The sequence below is a fragment of the Dendrobates tinctorius genome, unplaced genomic scaffold (assembly GCF_039654945.1).
Source record: "Dendrobates tinctorius isolate UK_male_01 unplaced genomic scaffold, ASM3965494v1 ptg000107l, whole genome shotgun sequence".
NCBI classification, from domain to species: domain Eukaryota; kingdom Metazoa; phylum Chordata; class Amphibia; order Anura; family Dendrobatidae; genus Dendrobates; species Dendrobates tinctorius.
The window spans coordinates 30,141,475-30,163,738 of record NW_027361775.1 but is presented as its reverse complement, the minus strand read 5'-3'; the positions used below and the strand labels follow the sequence as shown (position 1 = coordinate 30,163,738).

At 44.2% G+C, this 22,264-nt stretch overlaps 1 protein-coding gene across 1 annotated transcript in view; it reads left to right on the top strand.

The window, feature by feature from the left end:
• The first annotated feature begins 5,474 nt into the window (after nt 1-5,474).
• The window catches only part of PDE6D (phosphodiesterase 6D), a 70,051-nt gene continuing 53,261 nt past the window's right edge, over nt 5,475-22,264 (top strand). Inside the window, exon 1 of the mRNA XM_073589326.1 lies at nt 5,475-6,760. Coding sequence (XP_073445427.1) covers nt 6,714-6,760 — 47 coding nt within the window. The 5' untranslated portion in view covers nt 5,475-6,713. The remainder of the gene's footprint in view (nt 6,761-22,264) is intronic.

Genomic DNA, 22,264 nt, shown 5'->3' with positions numbered 1-22,264 from the left:
AAGCACGTGACTGCTGGGGGCGTGACCTAAGCTCCACAGAGCTAGGAGTTGCAGTGAAACTCCTAGAAAGGTAACTACGGGACAAGTTAACAAGGGGCATAGACAGAGACAGAAACCAGATCAAGCCGGGTCAAAGCACGAGATAGCAGGACAGTACCAAAGGGTTAACAAGAGCGGATAGTCAGAACGTAGCAATAGATCAGAAAACCAGAACGGGCAATAGACGGTAAAATAGGGACAAACTGTAACGGAGTAACAATAGCCAAGCCAGGAGGTCAGAACCAGAGACGACAATAATACCAAAACGAGAGACAGAGAACTGAGTGAGGGGACAGATCGGGGCATACACGGGAATCAAACAAGCAATGCAGTATCCACGCACACCAGGGGAGTCAGACACACAGCCAGAATAACAGTATAGCTGACAGGGAATCCTAGTCTGGAGTGAGTATAAATACCCCTCCCAAATCCAAAGAGAGGCCGGCAAAAGTTAACCCTGTGAGAACAGGACATTAACCATGTCCTAACCATGACACTAAGTTCCTTTTGGCAATTACTCTGATCTGCTCCTTGTCTACATTTTCCGCTAAGGCTTTTATAGATTCAGGAGCAGCTTTGAATCTGATGGATTTAGACTTTGCTAAACGTTGTGGTTTTCCCATGATACCCCTGCGGACTCCAATCCCTTTGAGGGGTATTGATGCTACTCCTTTGGCGGGGAATAAACCCCAGTTTTGGACCCAGGTGATAATGCGGGTCGCCCCGGACCACCAAGAAACTTGTAAATTTTTGGTGTTGCACAATTTGCATGATACTATTGTTCTGGGTTTTCCCTGGTTGCAAACTCATAATCCTGTTTTGGATTGGAAATCTGTGTCTGTGGTGAGTTGGGGTTGTAAGTGTGTTCTGTGTTCTTGGTGACACTCCTGTTTTCTCCACCTCTCCCCAGTCTCATGATATTCCTGATTATTTGGCTGATTTTTCTGATGTATTTAGTGAGAATAAGTCTGCTTCTTTGCCTCCTCATAGGAGTTATGACTGTGCAATTGAGTTAATGCCCGGGTGTAAATTTCCCAAGGATCGGCTTTTCAACTTATCGGTACCTGAACATGATGCTATGCGATCTTATATCAAGGAGTCGTTGGAGAAGGGTCATATTAGACCATCCTCTTCACCTTTAGGTGCTGTTTTTTTTTGTGGCCAAGTAAGATGGTTCATTACGGCCTTGTATTGACTATTGTTCCCTTAACAAAATCACTGTTAAATATCAGTACCCGTTACCCCTGATTTCTGATTTATTTTCCAGAGTTAAAAGTGCCTGCTGGTTTACCAAGCTTGACCTCAGGGGGGCGCATAATCTTATTCGCATCAAGCACGGGGATGAATGGAAGATGTCGTTTAATACTCCGGAGGGACATTTTGAGTACCTGGTGATGCCTTTTGGGCTCACTAATGCCCCTTCTGTCTTCCAATCTTTTATGAACGATATTTTCCGGGACTTTGTGGATAAGTTTTTGATCATTTATCTGGATGATATTTTGGTCTTTTCCAGTGATTGGGATTCTCATGTGGAACATGTCCGGACTGTGTTCTGGATTTTGGGGGAAAATTCCCTGTATGTTAAGGGATCGAAGCGCTTCTTTGGTGTACAGAGGATTTCATTTTTGGGATTTATTTTGTCCTCGTCGGCTATTGAAATGGACCCGGCCAAAGTACAGGCCATTTATGATTGGGTTCAGCCCACTTCTTTGAAGGCTCTCCAGAAGTTTTTGGGTTTTGCTAATTTCTATTGTAAATTTATAAGTATTTTTTCTGGTATTGTCAAACCACTGACGGATCTGACCAAAAAGGGCGCTGATGTGGTGAATTGGTCTACAGAGGCAGTCTCAGCATTTCAGGAGATTAAGCGGAGATTCAATTCTGCTCCAGTTCTACGGCAACCTGATGTCTCACTCCCATTTCAGGTGGAGGGAGTTGCTTCTGAGATTGGTGCAGGAGCCGTTTTGTCCCAAAAAGATCCGGTGACTTCTAGAAAATTCTCCCCATCTGAACGTAACTATGACGTGGGGAATCAGGAATTGTTGGTCATGAAATGGGCATTTGAAGAGTGGAGACATAGGTTGGAGGGAGTTAGGCATCAAGTTGTGGTCCTCACCGACCACAAGAATTTGATTTATCTTGAATCAGCCAAATGCTTGCATCCTAGACAGGCTAGGTGGGCCTTGTTTTTCACGCGTTTTAATTTTGTGGTCTCTTTTCTTCCGGGCACTAAGAATGTCAAGGCGGACGCCCTTTCTAGGAGTTTCTTTGCGGATTCTCTTATTGTGACCGAGCCTACTACCATTCTAAATGAGGGGGTAGTTCTTTCCGCCATGTCACCCGATTTGAGTCGTGCCCTGCAGGAATTTCAGGAGAACAAACCTGAAAGTTGCCCTATGGGAAAATTGTATGTTCCTGATCAGTGGAGGAAGAGAGTAATGTCTGAAATTCATTGCTCCGTGTTGGCTGGTCATCCAGGTATTTTTGGTACCAGAGATTTGGTGAGTCGGTCTTTTTGGTGGCCTGCCTTATCTCGTGATGTCAGGAATTTTGTGCAGTCCTGTGGGACTTGTTCTCGGTCTAAACCCTGTTCTCGTTCTAGTGGGTTGTTGATGCCCCTGCCGGTGCCCAAGAGGCCATGGATCCATATCTCAATGGATTTTATTTCTGATCTTACTGTCTCTCAGAGAATGACTGTTACTTGTGTGATTTGTGATAGATTTTCTAAGATGATCCATCTTGTACCACTCCCAAAGTTGCCATCTTCTTCAGCGTTGGTGCCCTTGTTTTTACAACAGGTGGTTCGGTTGCATGGGATTCCTGAGAACATTGTGTCGGACAGAGGAGTCCAGTTTGTTTCCAGATTTTGGAGAGCTTTTTGTTCCAAACTGGGAATTCAGTTATCTTTCTCCTCTGCATTTCATCCTCAGACCAATGGGCAGACTGGGAGAACAAAGCAGACTTTGGAGTCCTATTTGAGATGTTTTATATCTGCTGATCAGGATGACTGGGTCTCATTTTTGCCCTTGGCCGAATTTGCGCTAAACAATAGGGCTAGTTCTGCCACTTTGATGTTGCCCTTTTTCTGTAACTTTGGGTTTCATCCTCGATTTTCTTCAGGGCAAGTGGAATCTTCGACCTGCCCAAGTGTGAATGTGGCGCCCCCAGGAGTATGGTCGCCACAGTGGCATTGCCTTCCTCCTAGGGAGTGTGATGTCATGCTTGGAAGCAATAGGGGATCTCTCTGGCAGTTAACCACAACACAGTTCCCACTCCAGGCCAGCAGAGGGAGCTCTGAACCCAAAACTGGGGGAAGAGCTGCTCTCTGGGGGCCGGGAAGGGAAAATGAATGGTTTGTGTGAGGAGGCCAACGTGTGTGGATGTGTAGGAGAAGAGCTGGGAGATTGATCAGGGAGTTCAGGCTCATTCCCAGCTATAGTGCATGATCTGGAGCCCGGTCTCCAAGGCTGTACGGACACTGATGGTCCTGCAACAGAAACCGGAGCGATAGGAAGCTGTAAATGCTCTATTCCCACATAAGACTCAGAGGCACAACAGCGACGTGTGAGCCAGAAGAGGAAGGCTACAGCTGTCTGCCATACGAGGGAGTTCTAGAGAGAATAAGCAAGTGGAATTTCATCTACTCTGCCCTGGGACTGGAGAGCATACTGTGTGTGTGGGCTGTGGGGGACGGCGTACTGTGTGTGGGCTGTGGGGGATGGCGTACTGTGTGGGGGCTGTGGGGGACGGCGTACTGTGTGGGGGCTGTGGGGAATGGCGTACTGTGTGTGGGCTGTGGGGCTGGCGTACTGTGTGGGGGAAGGCGTAATGTGTGGAGGCTGTGGGGGATGGCGTACTGTGTGTGGGCTGTGGGGCCGGCGTACTGTGTGGGGGCTGTGGGGGACGGCGTACTGTGTGTGGGCTGTGGGGGACGGCGTACTGTGTGGGGGACGGCGTACTGTGTGGGGGCTGAGGGGGACGGCGTACTGTGTGTGGGCTGTGGGGGATGGCGTACTGTGTGGGGGCTGTGGGGGACTGCGTACTGTGTGGGGGCTGTGGGGGACTGCGTACTGTGTGTGGGCTGTGGGGGACGGCGTACTGTGTGGGGGCTGAGGGGGACGGCGTACTGTGTGTGGGCTCTGGGGCCGGCGTACTGTGTGGGGGCTGTGGGGGACGGCGTACTGTGTGTGGGCTGTGGGGGACGGCGTACTGTGTGGGGGACAGCGCACTGTGTGGGGGCTGAGGGGGACGGCGTACTGTGTGGGGGATGGCGTACTGTGTGGGGGCTGTGGAGCCGGCGTACTGTTTGGGGGCTGTGGGGGACTGCGTACTGTGTGTGGGCTGTGGGGGACAGCGTACTGTGTGGGGGACGGCATACTGTGTGGGGGCTGTGGGGGACGGCGTACTGTGTGGGGGACAGCGCACTGTGTGGGGGCTGAGGGGGACGGCGTACTGTGTGGGGGCTGTGGGGGATGGCGTACTGTGTGGGGGCTGTGGAGCCGGCGTACTGTTTGGGGGCTGTGGGGGACTGCGTACTGTGTGTGGGCTGTGGGGGACGGCGTACTGTGTGGGGGACGGCATACTGTGTGGAGGCTGTGGGGGATGGTGTACTGTGTGGGGGCTGTGGAGCCGGCGTACTGTTTGGGGGCTGTGGGGGACTGCGTACTGTGTGTGGGCTGTGGGGGACGGCGTACTGTGTGGAGGCTGTGGGGGATGGTGTACTGTGTGGAGGCTGTGGGGGATGGTGTACTGTGTGGGGGCTGTGGAGCCGGCGTACTGTTTGGGGGCTGTGGGGGACTGCGTACTGTGTGTGGGCTGTGGGGGACGGCGTACTGTGTGGAGGCTGTGGGGGATGGTGTACTGTGTGGGGGATGGCGGACTGTGGGGGACAGCGTACTGTGTGGGGGCTGGGGGGACGGCGTATTGGTTGTGGGACCATTATGCTTGGTGTAAAATTAGTGTAAAATAGAAATTATGGCGCTATGTTGTGAGGTTTGCACTATATTCACATATACTGCCATTTAGTTTCTAACAATTTGCTTTATAAGGTACTATCATTATTTATATTTTATGAATGTGTATAATCAGACATTATGTTGCCATGGTACTATGCGCTTTTTTATAGTGTCAGTTTCAAGCAGGCGATCACTAGCGGTATCTGTTTTATTGATAGAAGCGCTAATTCTTTTGTCCTCCCTATCTTCCCGTACACATCTAGCCGTTTCTATGGAACGTCACGTTGCTGGGCAGAGTGACGCGCATATGTCCGCTCTAGAACGTTATGAGCACAACCTAACCGTCTGTAATTTATGTCACGCCCATTGAGGGCGGCCTTAAATGTTACCCGGCTCCTGATTGGTGTAACGCGCTTTTCGCTAGGCAGTAGCCTGACAGTTATAGGACACTTTGGGGGTTTGGTTACACACGCAAGGCGTTACAGAGAGCTCAGGGAGGAGCTGTAGTCTCTTCCATAAATCCGCTTAGCTGGAGCCCTAGACTACATGATAATGAATAGCGGCCTCCGCACCGCGATTGTAACATCCAGAAAGCCGGTTCTGCCCGCGGCAATGTAAGGTCGCCACTGTCCGTAGTAATAGCACAGACCCGCGGAGCCAGACACTTCCTGCAGGAATCTGCCACTGCGAAACTTTGATACAAGAGACAAGTCCCATCCGTTACCGGTGTGCTGCACTTGTCACCGGTGCACAGTCCTCGGCTTAGTGCCCTTCAGCTGTAGCCGGTGCCACTCTGTGCTGACGGTCTGTTATCCACACTACTCTGCTGCCGTTCTGTGATCTATTCTGCTGCCAGTCTGTGATCCATTCTACTGCCGGTCTCTGATCCACTCTGCTGCTGGTCTGTGATCCATTCTGCTGCCGCTCTGTGATGATCCACTCTGCGATCCACTCTGCTGCTGGTCTGTGATCCAGTCTGTGATCCATTCTGCTGCCTGTCTGCAATCCAGTCTGTTATCCATTCTGCTGCAGGTCTGTGATCCACTCTGCTGCCGGTCTATGATCCAGTCTGTGATCCACTTTGCTGCCGGTCTGTGATCCACTCTGCTGCCGGTCTGTGATCCATTCTGCTGCCGGTCTGTGATCCATTCTGCTGCCGGTCTGTGATCCACTCTGCTGCCGGTCTGTGATCCAGTCTGTGATCCACTTTGCTGCCGGTCTGTGATCCACTTTGCTGCCGGTCTGTGATCCACTTTGCTGCCGGTCTGTGAACCACTCTGCTACCAGTCTGTGATCCAGTCTGTGATCCATTCTGCTGCCGGTCTGTGATCCAGTCTGTGATCCTCTCTGCTGCCGATCTGTGATCCAGTCTGTGATCCACTGTGCTGCCGGTCTGTGATCCACTCTGCTGCCGGTTTGTGATCCAATCTGCTGCCGGACTGTGATCCAGTCTGTGATCCATTCTGCTGCTGGTCTGATCCGTTCTGCAGCCGGTCTGTGATCCAGTCTGATCCATTCTGCTGCTGGTCTGTGATCCATTCTGTTGGCGGTCTGTGATCCGGTCAGTGATCCACTCTGCTGCTGTGGCATCATTTCCTATGTGCCCAGCCTAGGTGACAGGTACCACGGCACAGGTGACATCTGGACTTGTTACCAGTTTCATCACTGTAGAGTCTTCATCAATCCCAATACAGAATAGACTACAGGAAGACACTCAACATGTCCAACAACGAGCGAGCCAAGAAGATCATGGAGGGATTCAAGCTGTATCCTGTGTGTAAGGTGGTGTCAGTCTGGGCAACTCTGGGTTTTGGCTACATGCGTCATTCCAGAATTATCACATTATGTCTTAATTTGTCTCTTTGAAGATAATGGTCAGGGTTTTTTTTGCCCCAAATCAACATAAGTCAGTGATGGTTCTCTTCCTACAGCCCCCAAAAGTGTCCTTAGTCAAAGAAGTGTAAAAGCCATTTATGACTTTAATTAGGTTCAGATTGTGGAGTCATGTGGTCCATACCTTATCCTCCACCTTATATACAGTGGGGAAAGATAAGTATGTGATACACTGCTGATTTTGCAAGTTTTCCAACCTACAAAGAATGGAGAGGTCTGTAATTTTTATCGTAGGTACACTTCAACTGTGAGAGACAGAATCTAAAAATAAAAACCAGAAAATCACATTGTATGACTTTTACATAATTATTTTATTGCATGAAAAGTATTTGATACAGTAGAAAAACTACTTAATATTTGGTACAGAAACCTTTTATTTGCAATTACAGAGGTCAGACGTTTCCTGTAGTTTTGGACCAAGTTTGCACACACTGCAGCAGGGAGTTTGGCCCACTCCTCCATACAGATCTTCTCCAGATCTTTCAGGTTTTGGGGCTGTCACTGACAACATTGAGTTTTACCTCCTTCCAAAGGTTTTCTATTGGGTTCAGGTCTGGAGACCGGCTAGGCCTTTCCAGGACCTTGAAATGCTTCTTACGGAGCCAATCCTTAGTTGCCCTGGCTGTATATTTCAGGTCATTGTCATGCTGGAAGACCCAGCCACGACCCGTCGTCAATACCCTTAATGAGAGAAGGAGGTTGTTGACCAAAATCTCGCAATACATAACCCCATCCTTGCTCCCTTCAATCCGGTGTAGTGTTCCTCTCCCGTTTGCAGTAAAGCACCCTCAAAGTATGATGTTTCCCACACCATGCTTTAATGTTGGGATGGTGTTCTTGGGGTTCTACTCATCTTTCTTTCTCCAAACACGGCAAGTGGAGTTGATACCAAAAAAGTTCTATTTTGGTCTCATCTGACCACATAACCTTCTCCAATGCCTCCTCTGGATCATTCAAATGGTCACTGATGAACTTCAAATGGGCCTGGACATGTGCTGGTGTGAGCAGGGGGACCTTGTGTGCCATGCATGATTTTAATTCATGACGGCGTAGTTTGTTACTAAGGGCTCATACTCACTTGCGAGAGACTCGCACGAAAACCCAGCACTGCTGCCAGCACTCAGACCGGAGCGTGCGGCTACAGGTATTTCTATGTAGCTGCACGCTCCGGTCCCAGTGCCAGCAGCAGTGCCATGTTTTCATGCAAAAGACACGCACGAGAATCATGAGAGTCTCTCGCAAGTGAGTATGAGCCCTAATGTTCATGTTTGCGACTGTGGTACCAGCTCTTTTCAGGTCATTGACCAGGTCCTCCTTTATATTTCTGGGCTGATTCCTGACCTTTCTCAGAATCATCCTAACCCCAACAGGCAAGGTCTTGCATGGAGCCCAAGACTTAGGAGGATTGACAGTCATCTTGTTTCTTCCATTTTCTAATAATTGTGCCAACTCACTAAGCTGCTTGCCTATTGCCCTGTAGCCCATCCCAGCCTTGTGCAGGTCTACAGTTTTGTCCTGGGTGTTCTTAGCCAGCTCTTTGGTTTTGGCCATGGTGGAATGGTTGGAATGTGTTTGAGTGTGTGGACAAGTGTCTCTTATACAGGTAACGAGTTCAGACAGGTGCAATTATTACAGGTAATGAGTGCAGAGTTTCAGGGCTTCTTAAAGAAAAACTAACAGATCTGTGAGAGCCAGGATTTTTGCTGGTTGGTAGGTGATCAAATACTTATTTCATTAAATAAAATGCAGTTTACTTATTTAAAAATCGTACAATGTGATTTTGTTTTTATTTTTAAATTCTGTGATACAAATTACAGACCTCTCCATTCTTTGTAGGTGGAAAAACTTGCAAAATCTGCAGTGTATCAAATACTTATTTTCCCCACTGTAGATTTATTCACGTCCCCTTGGACATGGAATAGCATCACCAGCCGTGCTCTGTGGGCGCAAGTCGATCCTGTCACGGGTTTACCATGACAGGTGCCAGAAGACTGCAGTGTCTAATTTCTCCTACTCCTGCGGTGAAAGTTTATTTTAGCAGTGCACAGTTGAGAGCTGCTGGAATCTTTCCTGCATTAAGGCTCTCAGCTGTTCACTTTTAGCCACTCTGATCTCCTATATAATCTGGTCCCTGGCTAGTATAAGAAATTCCGGCACTCAAAAGAAATATATGCAGAAGAAATTTATTTGTACAACAGAGTCTCCCAAAATTATATGACGTTTCGGTCTACAACTTAGACCTTCATCAGACTAGAGGTATGGAGATATATGTGAGCATGGAAAGTCCATGGAAGGCAGCCACGATAAGTAGCAATATTCTCCTTTTTGGAGGGGAGGAGAGAGATATCAAGGTCTTGGGACAAAGGGAGAGAGTCCCTGTGGGCACATAGGCGTGCACACAGCTCTGGCAGGGGGGCTGGGTCGCCCCGTGGTAAAGCCCTGGCTAGCAATCATTGTCAGAGGTAGCTTATGCTGCATGGCTGGAGGTTGTTGTTGGTTAATATTGGAGAAGGTGTTTGGATTTATCTGTGACTGTTGCTAGGTTTTGATTGTGTGCATATTCCCTTCCTTCTCCTACTTTGTTTTAACCCCATCCTCCACTCTTTGTTGTTTATGTGTATATTTTCATGATTGATATTTTTTTGTTATCTCTGTTATCTCTGTTATCTCTGTTATCTCTGTATTACCTTGTTAGTCTGGTTAGTGTATTACAGTACACTACTACTCCCCTCTTCCCTGGGTGGGGGAAGGGTACAGACTAAGTGTGGATTCAAGAGCTAAGGCAAGGTACGTGGCCCCAGTGTCTTCACCATCAGAAGTAATCCAGGGAACAGGGCAAGCTAGGACACCCCTAGCGTTAAGGCCCCGTCTCACTAAGCAATCTCGGTAGCGAGATCGCTGCTGAGTCACAACTTTTGTGACATAACAGCGATCTCACCAGCGAGATCGCTGTGTGTGACAGCGATCAGCGAGCGGCCCCCCTGCCAGTATCGCTGATCGCTGGAAGAAATCTCTGGACATTTCTTTGGTCGCTGGTCTCCCGCTGGCCAGCACACATCGCTGCGTGTGATAGGCGGGAGACCAGCGATCAGGTGTAAAAAAATAATTAAAAAAATATAGTTATTCTCACCTTCCGACGTCACGTTCAGCTATTCCGCCTCTCTCCACGCTCTGGCCCCAGTGATCCTTTGCACGAATGACCGCGAGACTTTGTTATCCCGCGAGACTGTGACATCTCGCGGTCATTCGTGCAAAGGATCACTGGGACCGGAGCGTGGAGAGAGGCAGGATGGCTGAACGCGACGTCAGAAGGTGAGAATAACTATATTTTTTATTTTGATTCTATTTTTTACAGGATGGCCAGCGATGCCAGGCGCTCGGCATCGCTGTGCTGATCGCTGGTGAAGCTGTCTGTGTGACAGCTCACCAGCGATCACATAGCGACTTACCAGCGATCCTGACACCTTGATATCGGTGTCGGGATCGCTGGTAAGTCGCTTAGTGTGACGGGGCCTTTAGGGACAAGGAAGGAGCTTCTGGTCGTGGGTCACCCGACAACAGAGTCATGACAGTGCCATATTGGGTGTAGACGATCTAGAGACTAATACAGTGTGAGAGGGCATTTATCTCTATTTTCTGCCAATTTATATGTCTAATTGAGCTATTATGGACAGCTGCGGGGATAGCAAGACCGGGACTATCAAGCATTGAGGGTGGTTTAAAGATTACTTAAGAGTTATTTCCATCTTCATATATGGATGTTAGATAGTGCTTGTAAATAAAAGCAACTTTGCAATTTATTATTTACTAAAATTTTTAGCCATTCTTGAGATATATTTTATTTTTTCTTTATATATACAGCTCGCTGCCTTGGAGACTGACCACTGCTTTTTGACAGCAGGAAAAGTGCAAGACTTACGGTACAAGCACTTTTTACACTGAGCTTGTGAGTACTTTTTTGAAGCTGAAAAAGATCATTGGCGCCCTATGTTACCGCCAAATCCTGGCCAGCAAAGTGATTACAAGCTAGACAGCAACGGTGGTCAGTCTCCGACACAACAAGCTGTAAAAAAAAAAAAAAAAGGTAATATTTCAAGAATGGCTGCAAATTTTTATAAGCAGTAAACCGTAAAATGTATTTTTATTAACAAGCATTATCCAACAATATCCATCTATGAAGTTGGGAATACCCCTTTAACACCTGACAATTTCAACAAACTTTGTATAAATTCATAGTAGAGGTGACTATAAGAAACTTTGTAACGTATCTTAGCATAAAAAAAATTTGCTTCTGTCTTCACTTTATGATATATCTCTTTCCTTGCCTTTATACTCATCATCACCTCTGTCTTGCTTGACCAACATGGCTTGCCATCATAGTGAAATGTCAGGGTACAACTCCTATTGTAACTTAAAGAGAAACGAACAGTGAGGAGCACAGAGAGAGACCAGGCCAATTGAGCTTACAAAATGTACCGTATTTAAACTTGGTGCTGAATTCACAGCAACACAGCTCAGTTCTGCTACACAATGTCTTCCATGCTGTTGTTGCTGCTTCTGTCTGTTGTATATAAAAAGAAGAGCAGGAATCAATCGGTCTCTGTGTATTGGAGAGACATAACAGCCAGGTCAGAGACAACTGAAATTGGAGATTAAGTCTGCAGAGGGGAAAACAGGTCAAAAGTTTAGCCAGAGGTATTGTAATTTTTTTTATGTACACACATAACGGTTTATTCTGAAGAGACAGGTGCAAATTAATAGTAATGTGATATGTGAAGATTATTGACTGTTCCCATAGAAGGGTAAGGCTAAGGGCAGGTGGCATTTGTGCACTTGGCCAAAAGAATATGTAGGTGATCTTTCCTTGACATGTACTTTAACCGTTTACTTAACTGTATAGGAAAGAGAAGCAGACTTTGGTACTCGTGGTATTTTCTTTTTCTTATATGTAGTGGACAGATGACTAGGCATACATCCTTACTACTACTACCATTCTTCCTGACATCATGTTCTCAGCAGTGACTAGGCTACCAAATGCCATATATAACTAGCCTAAGCCTGTTAAAACATCCCCGTTCACATGTCGTATAAGGGTTGGATCCACTTTAATTGAAGTTGTGTAATTAATACTCAACACCCACACTTAGCAGGTGATGGGGACCATTTGACCGAACAAATTAGGAAAGATTTACTTAGTTGCATGCCACAGAATTCTGACACAATTTGCACCAAATAACTGTTATGCACGCTTTGCACCACATTTATTTTGTGTTTTAAACCCATTAGTAATCCTCCTTCCTTTTGTATGGCTTCGTGGGAATGGGTGTAGCTTAATATGCAATGCTATACTCCAAAAATGGCCCAAATTTAGTAGAAAATTTCTCTCAAAAATATACCAATCAATAGATGGTGAAAACTTAAACTATATATACCGTATTTGGACATTTTAGGTTTGTCAATTCTAAGTTTACTCTGCCTAAAAAAAAAAATAAAAAGTGTTTTATTTTTAAATATCTGATTTCCCCTGTAACTGGGCCGTTATTGTAGCCCTAGTTGCAGGTCAAATTCAGCCTTCTGGGTCTTCTAGGAGCTAGCAGCTCCTGCTACCTCCCTACAACCAGCTTTCGCCTTTGTCCGGAAGAATCGCTGTCAGAGCTCCCTATATGTTGTGTACACAACTGTTCAGCCCTGTGTATACAGCAATTGGGAAGGCAGAGACGGAAAGAAAACCCTCTCTGCTTTCTCTGTCCAGAGTCCGGCTGTGTATGTGACTCCCTGATTATTTTAACAAGTGTGGTCTTGTGCCATACTATTGTCCATCACCACAGCGATCACATACTGACAGTTTGTAAATTTAAGCCAAGAGGACTGTTTTTATGACATTTGCAGTTATTTCTAAAAGAGTAAGTGGAAAAAAAAGAACTTGTAAATTTACTTTCAATTTCCTTTTTCATAAATATAAAAATGTATGCTGTGCTACTTTGCTTCTTTAACTCCCACTAATTTAAATGGGAGTTACAGAATCAGAGTAGCTTAGCCGCTGTTGCTTTGTTGGTAGGTTTTCCTTCCATGGTTGGAGCCCGGATGGATATTTCTCGTTTTAACTATGAAAGCCTGAGGAGAAAATAGCCCTTTTATTTTTGCTCTCCTCGATTCCACTCGCCTCTTGTTTTGTCATTCGCCTGTGATCTCCTTCGTGGGTACAGATGCGTCATACTTCACCCTACTATAAGCATTCCACTTTTAGTTTTCTTAGGCCGGGGTTACACTTGCGAGTGCAACGCAAGAAACTCGCGCCTCCATTACCTGGCACTGCCGCCCGCACTCGGGACCGGAGTGTGCGGTTGCATGTCTTTCTATGCAGTTGAACACTCCAGTCCCGAGTGCCGGCGGCAGTGCCGGGTATTGAGGCGAGAGACTTGCGCGAGTTTCTCTCATTGCAGTCGTAAGTGTGACCCTGGCCTTACTGGTATTAATTGTCTTGTAACATAATGTCAGGAACATGGGAATGCTATTTTGGACAGAGTAGTAAAACGAGTAAGTCAGATCTACGTACCACTAGTAACAGCAGTCTAGTTAGTGGGAATCGGTGGAAATTGTTTTCATCCATATCAATAGACTTGAATTAGCTTTTTTGTTTTGTGGGAACATCTTTTGCATCATTAAACCACCTGACCATGAGACGTAAGAAAAAAGACGATCTGCATGTCATAGACAAGGCGCTTACTGATTTGATACAGGCTTTTATGGAAGAAGGTCATGTGTAAGGCCACATTCACACATCCATGTGCTCCTTTTTTTTTTTTCTTCAGAAAGCACATGGATCCATAGATTTTCATTGATACATTCACAACCATTTTAACCTTTTTGTGACCACCAATAAATTTTGTACTGACTTTAGATATACAGTGAAGGAAATAATTATTTGATCCCTTGGTGATTTTGTAAGCGTTCCCGCTGACAAAGACAATTTTAACATTGAGAGAATATCAAAAATAAAATCCAGAAAATCACATTGTATACATTATATAAATCATGTATTTGCATTTTGCAGTGAGAAATAAGTATTTGATCCCTCTGGTAAACAAGACTTAATGCTTGGTGGCAAAACCCTTGCTGGCAAGCACAGCAGTCACACTTTTTTGCAGTTGATGATGAGGTTTGCTCACAAGTCAGGAGGAATTTTGGTCCACTACTCTTTGCAGATCATCTCTAAATCATTAAGATTTTGAGGTTGTCGCTTGGCAACTCGGAGCTTCAACTCCTTCCATAAGTTTTCTATGGGATTAAGGTCTGTAGATTGGCTAGGCCACTTCATGACCTAAATGTGCGTCTTTTTGAGCCACTCCTTTGTTGCCTTGGCTGTATGTTTTGGGTCATTATGTTGCTGGAAGACCCCGCCACGACCCTTTTTTAATGTCCTGGCAGAGGGATGGAAGTTGTCACTCAGATTTTTACGGTACATGGCTGTATCCATTCTCCCATTGATGCGTTGAAGTAGTCCTGTGGCCTTAGCAAAGAAACACCCCCAAAACATAATGTTTCCACCTCCATGCTTGACAGTGGGGACAGTGTTCTTTGGGTCATAGGCAGAATTTCTCTTCCTCCAAACACGGCGAGTTGAGTTAATGCCAAAGAGCTCAATTTTTGTCTCATCTGACCACAGCACCTTCTCCCAATCACTCACAGAATCAGCCAGGTGTTCATTGGCAATCTTCAGACGGGCCTGCACATGTGCCTTGTTGAGCAGGGGGACCTTGCAGATACTGCAGGATTTATTTATGGTGTAATGTGTTACCAGTGGTTTTCTTGGTGATTGTGGTCCCAGCTACCTTGAGATCATTAACAAGTTCCCCCAGTGTAGTTAGTTTTAGGCTGATCTCTAACCACCCTCATGATCAAAGATACCCCACGATGTGAGATTTTGCATGGTGCCCCAGATCGATGTCGATTGACAGTCATTTTGTATTTCTTCCAATGTCTTACCATTGCACCAACAGTTGTCTCCTTCTCACCCAGCGTCTTATATATGGTTTTGTAGCCCATTCCAGCTTTGTGCAGGTCTATGATCTTGACCCTGACATCCTTAGAAAGGTCATGTTGTAGAGGATGGAGTCTGACTGATTACGGTAATTGAGTCTGTGGACAGGAGTCTTTTATAAAGGTGACTATGTAAGACAGCTATTTTTAATGCAGGTAACGAGTTGATTAGGAGCGTCTAACTGGTCTGTAGGAGCCAGAACGCTTAATGGTTGGTAGGGGATCAAATACTTATTTCTCACTGCAAAATCCAAATTTATATAATTTATAGCATGTGATTTTTCTGGATTTTATTTTTGATATTCTATCTCTCGATGTTAAATTTAACCTACCCTTAAAATTATATACTATTCCTGTCTTTGTCAGTGGGCAAACTTACAAAATCAGCTAGGGATCAAATAATTATTTCCTTCACTGTAGGTGAATAGTATAAGGTGTCGACTGTACGCTATAGTTGACAGTCTGTGGAATCAGCCACGATCGGTGTTTGCACCGACCATTGCTGTTTAACCCCTTAGATGCTGCTGGTAATAGTTAAGGGTATGTGCACACATAGTTTTTTGTCTCTGCGGATTTTGTAGAGAAAACCGCAGGAAATCCGCAGGACAAAGTGCTGCGGTTTTTCTGCGGTTTTGCCCTGCGGTTTACACCTCATAATGGATGAGGTGTAAATCTGCAGCGTTTCTGCACCAAACAATTGACATGCTGCGTTTTGAAAACCGCAGCAAAACCGCGCGGAAAAAAACGCAGCATGTGCACAGCTTTTTTTTATTTCCATAGGAAATAAAGGTACTGTACAACGCAGCAAAATCTGCTGCGTTTCTGCAGAGCCAAAAACGCTGCGGAAACGCAGCAGAAACCGCAAAGTGTGCACATACCCTAATACGGCATGTTTTTTGTTACCAGAGTTTGGGGGCTCCCTCTTTAACTTTATCGGTACTTGAGATCATGATTTTTTGGTCTTGATGGTTGCCATGGCAATTTGCGGCCAAATAACGGCCTTACGGTCTACCGGCTATAGTGGTCTGTTCAGAAGATAACAACATTTAGATGGTAAAAATATTTTTTGTTCCTGTCATGCCACCTTGCATTCATTCCTTAAAAGCACCTGAAGTGTTAATAAACTACCTGACAGCAGTTTTGAATATCCTGAGGGAGTGGTTTTTAAAATTGTGTCATTTTGGGGTTTTTCAATTACATGGGTGCCCAAAGTCTTTTCAAAACTGAAAAACCCAAACCTAAAAAAATACGTTTTGCAAATGTACTTGAAAAAAAATGAAAAATTACTGCTACAACTTTAACCCCTTCACAACCTATCACGTATATATGCATCAAGTCGTGCCCCTGCACGCCGTGCAGGCTCCAGCACTGAGCCTGCATGTTTTCCGGCACATGTCATCTGATTTCATCAGTTGACATTGGCCCCTAACAGCCTTGGGTGGAACTGCGATCTAACTGCAGCTGTTAACATGTTAATTGCCACTGTCAATCTCCTACAGCAGCATTTAACATGCTTGCGCCGGAAGCTTGTCACATGACCACAGGTTGCCGATGGGTTGGCATGACAACCCGTGGTCTGCAGGAGACCTCTGTGGTTGTCATTGCTGGATCGCTTTGAGCACCGCTCTGTGGCGTGAACTCACACAATGGAGAAGATGGTGAAATCTTGTTCTCCATCTTCTCCTCACCTGTGTTCTGATTCTCCTCATCCCAGAGAATCACATTGCACTTTGCTGACCGTTTGATCAAACTTGGCTAAGAGTTTGAGCGGAGTGTGATCGACATCCTTCCGATTCTACAGAATCTACGCTCGTGTGAGCAAGCCCTTAAATGTATAAACATTCAAAGTTTGAAAATTGCAAATTTAAAAAAAAAAAAAAGACAAATTTCTGATATTTTTATAAATACAAAATATACTGACCTAAATTTACAATTAATATAAAAGAAAACAGTCTCAAAATCACTGGCATATGATGGAACATTCTAGAGTTACTGCCACATAAAGTGACACATGATTTTAAAAATGTGGCCTGGTCACATAGGGGTTAAAAATGAGTCCATGTGCCCGGTCTAAGACTCAGAGCAGGTCTTATTCTCTTCTATTTGCGTATCAGACTCGGCCTTTAAAGTCTATGGGGATCCGTATGAAACGGGCAATGCACAGACTTTGTACTCCAGACCGCTCTCCCCTCCTACTAAATTGTTCTCACAAAATGTAGACTTGCCCAATATTGGTCCAAGTCTCAGATCAAACGCGTCAATACAAGTCTCTAGATTAGTATAAAAATTGGACAATATTTGAATGCCACTCATAAGCTGTACGTTTTTCAAAGCCTTGTCAATGAAAGGAGCTTAAGAAACCTCCATCAGTTGTTAGTTTTGTTTTTTTGAAATCTAAGAAAAACTGATGAAACTGTGATTTTGAAACTGATCAAACTCTAATGACTCTGATCTAAGACATTGATGAAACTTGGACCCTTTTTGCGTATTAGAAATATCACTGATGTGTGAATGAGCTCTAATCCAGAGATGTGTGATTTCAGCCTCACTTGTATTTTATTCATTGAAGTTTCTGCTCATTCTGGTCTTCGGAGTGATTGGGGTGGTCCTAATTAGTGATTGACAGCTATCTGTGTGTATAATCTACGTGGGAGACACCCCCTCTACCACACGAGAATGAGAAGTGATCATTATCCATGACATTATATACTGTATATTCAGATCATCCAGTTATATAATAATCTGGCCATGGACTGCATGTGGTTTCAAGCTGAAATGTTCACTTTAAAGGGAACCTGTCATGTTGAGAATTGTATCTGACGCGCAGGTCGGCCGTTACAGAGCAGGGGGAGCTGATAGACACTTTTTGGATACAATTTAGTAAACCTTGCATTTTATTCATTGTTACCTGGTGTTTTGTATATGTAAGTGGGCGGTCCTATTCAGTTATTGACAGTCTTTCCCTGTGTGACTGTGCATGCAGATAGTTGTTAACCCCTTAAGGACCAAGTGATTTTTCACTTTTGCGCATTTTTTTTTCTCCCCTTATTCCAAGAGCCATAACGTTTTTATTTTTGCTACAACATATCTGTATGAGGGCTTGTTTTTTGCGGGTTGGAATGTACTTTTGATTGACACAATCCATTTATCATATGATATACTGAAAAGTGAGAAAAAAATTTTTCAAGTTCAGCAAAAAAAACAAACAAAAAGCACAATTCCTCAATTGTTTTCTGTTTTGTTTGTTTTTTTTTATTTAAAGGGAACCTGTCACCAGGTTTGGCCGGTACGAGTTACGGCCATCACCTTTCAGGGCTTATCTACAGCATTCTGTAATGCTGTAGATAAGCCCCCGATCCGACCTGCAAGAGAAGAAAAATAAGTTTTATTATACTCACCCGGGGGGAGGTCCAGTCTGGTGGGTGTCGCAGGTCCCATCTTCTTGCGATGCCACCCTTTTGTTGCTTCATGGCTCCCCGGCATTGTTCACCTGCGCAGACGCACGTATCTGCCCTGTTGAGGGGAGAGCAAAGTACTGCAGAGTGCAGGCGCCGGGAAAGGTCAGAGTGGCCCATCACCTGTGCACTGCAGTACTTTGCTCTTCCCTTTAAGGGCAGATAAATACGCCTGTGCAGGAGAGCGATGCCGGGGAGCCTGTGAAGCAAGCTGGAGGGCGGCATCACAAGAAGATGGGAGGTGCCGGACCAAGTCCAGCAACACCCATCGGACCGGACCTCCCCACAGGGAAGTATAAAAAAACTTATTTTTCTTCTCTTGCAGGTCGAATCGGGGGCTTATCTACAGCATTATAGAATGCTGCAAATAAGCCCTGAAAGTTGGTGGCCGTAACACGTATCGGCCAAACCTGATGACAGGTTTGTTTTAAATTTTCATTTTACTGTAACATTGACCTATGATTCTCCAGGTCAGCACTATTATGCAGATACAAAACATACATAGTTACATACTGCATTTTTTTTACTTTTAAGCGGTAAAAAAAATGTGTAATAAAAAGAAAAAAAAATAACTTTTGTCCAAGAGCAATAATATTTTCAATTTTCGGAAAATGCAGCTGTGAGGGCTTTTGTTTGCACAGAGCTGATGCGGTTATTGAAATCATTTTGGGTAGGTACAATTTTTCTTGTTTCGCTGTTTAGTGTTCAGATTAATTTTTTAAAATATTTTGATAGAATTGACTTTTAACAGACACAACAATATCAAATGTGTTTTTTATTTATTTAATTTTTAATGGGGGGGAGCTGGGTTGATATGAATTTTTTAGGGGGACTTGAACTTGCCATCATCTCATAGCTTGTGCTAGACACAGAAATACCATGATATTGCTGTATATAGCAAAAATCTCAGTCTCTTATGAAAGCCAGCCACACAGCTGACTTTTGAGGAGTACCGTCATTACTGAAGCAAGCGTTTTCAGCAGACACCTTGTTTGCATTTGTTGGTGCTAAGGGTGGCCCAACCAGCTATTAGGTTTAGGTGACAATCTCTTTTTCACACAGGGCCCTGTAGGTTTGGATTTCTTTTTCCCTTAATAATAACGACCTTGGTTTAAAAACTGCATGTTGTGTTTACTTGCCTTATCTTTGACTAATATTTAAATTTGAAACACTGAAGTGTGATAAACATGTAAAAGAATAGGAAATAAAGAAAGGGTCAAAGACTTTTTCACACAACTGTATACTCATCAAGGGTGTATATAGAAGTCATGTGGCCCCATGGCAAAAGTATAATGCACTCCCCATAGTCCTCCATATAGTATAATGCACAACCCATAATCTTCCTTACAGTATAATGCACCCCTATAGCCCTTAATATAGTATAATGCACCCCCGTAGTCCTCCATATAGTATAATTCTCCCCCCATAGTCCTCCACATAGTATAATGTGCCCCATAGTCCTCCATTTAGTATAATGCGCCCTCCATAGTCCTCCATATAGTATAATGTACAGCCCATACACATCCAGGTAGTGTAATACACAACCCTTAGTCATCCATGTAGTGTAGTGCAGCATCCAATGAGGCACACAAAGTATTTAGCCATAAAATAAATAGCCTTTATTAATATGAAGTAACAAAAACATAAAAAATTTAAAAGGAGATACATGTCCAATATACACTCATAAGGTTCATATGTGTATATAATGCTATAAAACTAGCAGGCACTATAAAAGAGCATGGGACATTTTTAAAGTGCAAAACAATATACAGGTACAATACCAGTGCAAAAATAATGACCTTGCTAAGTAGTTTAAGTTGAAATAGTGCCTTATATATACTCTGCACTCGGAGATGAAGCTAACGCGAAACGCGCGTCGGGGATTCACACTTCATAAGGTTGTATGTTTCTTATACGTATGCACTCTGCACTTTACAGCTAGCGGCCATTTTTTTCTATATGTTAACAGGCGATGGTAACCAGCAAGGGTCAATTTTGACTGCACTATTTTACTTGCTATCTTGTGCTATATTTAGGTTACATGGGCTATATTTTGGTTACATCTCTAAATATAATGCTGGCTTTTATACATCATACCAGCCCTGTGTAGGAATCATTTAATGTATCTCAATTGGCTATTTCATGCCATATTTATTCTATGTGGGCACTGGCTTAATATATGTAGATCTGTGTGACTCTTTTTGATATTTTGTGATATGTATATATTTTTTGGGATACTTTATTGATACTATATGTGTCTTCACTGTATGCACTTTATTTATTTTTTGGCTATTATTGCAGAGTATATATAAGGCACTATTTCAACTTAAACTACTTAGCAAGGTCATTATTTTTGCACTGGTATTGTACCGGTATATTGTTTTGCACTTTAAAAATGTCCCATGCTCTTTTATAGTGCCTGCTAGTTATATAGCATTATATACACATATGAACCTTGTGAGTGTATATTGGAGATGTATCTCCTTTTAATTTTTTTTTATGTTTTTGTTACTTGATATTAATAAAGGCTATTTATTTTAAGGCTAAATGCTTCATGTGCCTCATTGGATGTTGTAGTTGATTGGAAGTGCCATTTAATTTAGGCCCAATTATTTGGATATATCATGTTGCTATTATCTATCTATCTATCCATGTAGTGTAGTGTACTGTACAGCCCATAATCATCCATGTTGTGTAATGTATAGCCCATAGTCATCCACGTAGTAGTACGGCCACTGTGTACTCACTGATTAAAAAAAAAAAATTACGCACCTTCACTGCCACGAGGCCAGCAGCTGACTTCAGCGTGCAAGCAATGGGAGCGTTTGACGTCATTGCCATGCATCCCCGCCGGTTAAGACAACTGCTGGTCTCTGATTTACTGGCAGCACGTATTGCAGCGCATGGACCCAATGGGTCTGTGCGCCGCTATACACTTCAGCTGAATGTGCATCAGAGGAGGCTATTATCAGAAAATTACTTATTAAATCAGGTTTTTGTGTTGTTTTTTAACCCCTTAACGACCGCCGATGCACCTTTTAATGGCAGTAGTTAAGGGTACTTAAACCACAGCGCCGTAAGTTAAGGGTACTTAAACCACAGCGCCGTAACGGCGCTGTGGAAAAAGCGTATAGCGCCCCCCAGAGTCGGATTTTCTCCGGAGTCTCGAGAGAGAAATAGGGTCCCTGATTCCCCCCGTTACCTCCTGGTGGTCATGAGCCCTCGTGCTTCCCCTCCATGGGCGCAGCTATCTTCCGGGAAGAAAATGGCGGGCGCAGCACAGTGCGCCTGCCGAGATCGGCCGGCAGATTCCATTAATTCATTCATTCAACGTACATTTTGATCACTGTGATAAACCCTATCACAGTGATCAAAATTAAAAAGTAAATAACCCCCCCCACTTTATCATCCCCTTAGTTAGGGAGATAATGTATAATGACATAAAGAGAACAGGGTGGATAAAAATCAATGTTTTTTTTAAAAAAATCAAAAAAATCGGATTTTTTTGATTTAAATCGGATTTTTTTCAATCAACTGCTTTTTGAGGAAAATATTTTACTATCCAAAGGTTCTTCCATCATGAGATAAAGCTGAGTTGTTTAACTCAGTAGAATAAAGGCTGTATATGTGTAACATTCACAATGCCATGCTCTTCCAGAGGTTTCTGTAGGATTAGTGGGCAGTTTCTCTCCTATATTATCACAGACGCTCGCTTTACTTACGCAGTTCTCAAAACTGAATTTGACTCCGCAGAGGTCCCAGCCTCTTCTTCACGGCAAAAATGTTACAACATGAACAGAGTTGAGAAAAAGACCTTAATCCTATTGTTCTACAAACCTATGAATACAGAATCAACCCCTTCAGTGCCAAGTCCAAGAAGTT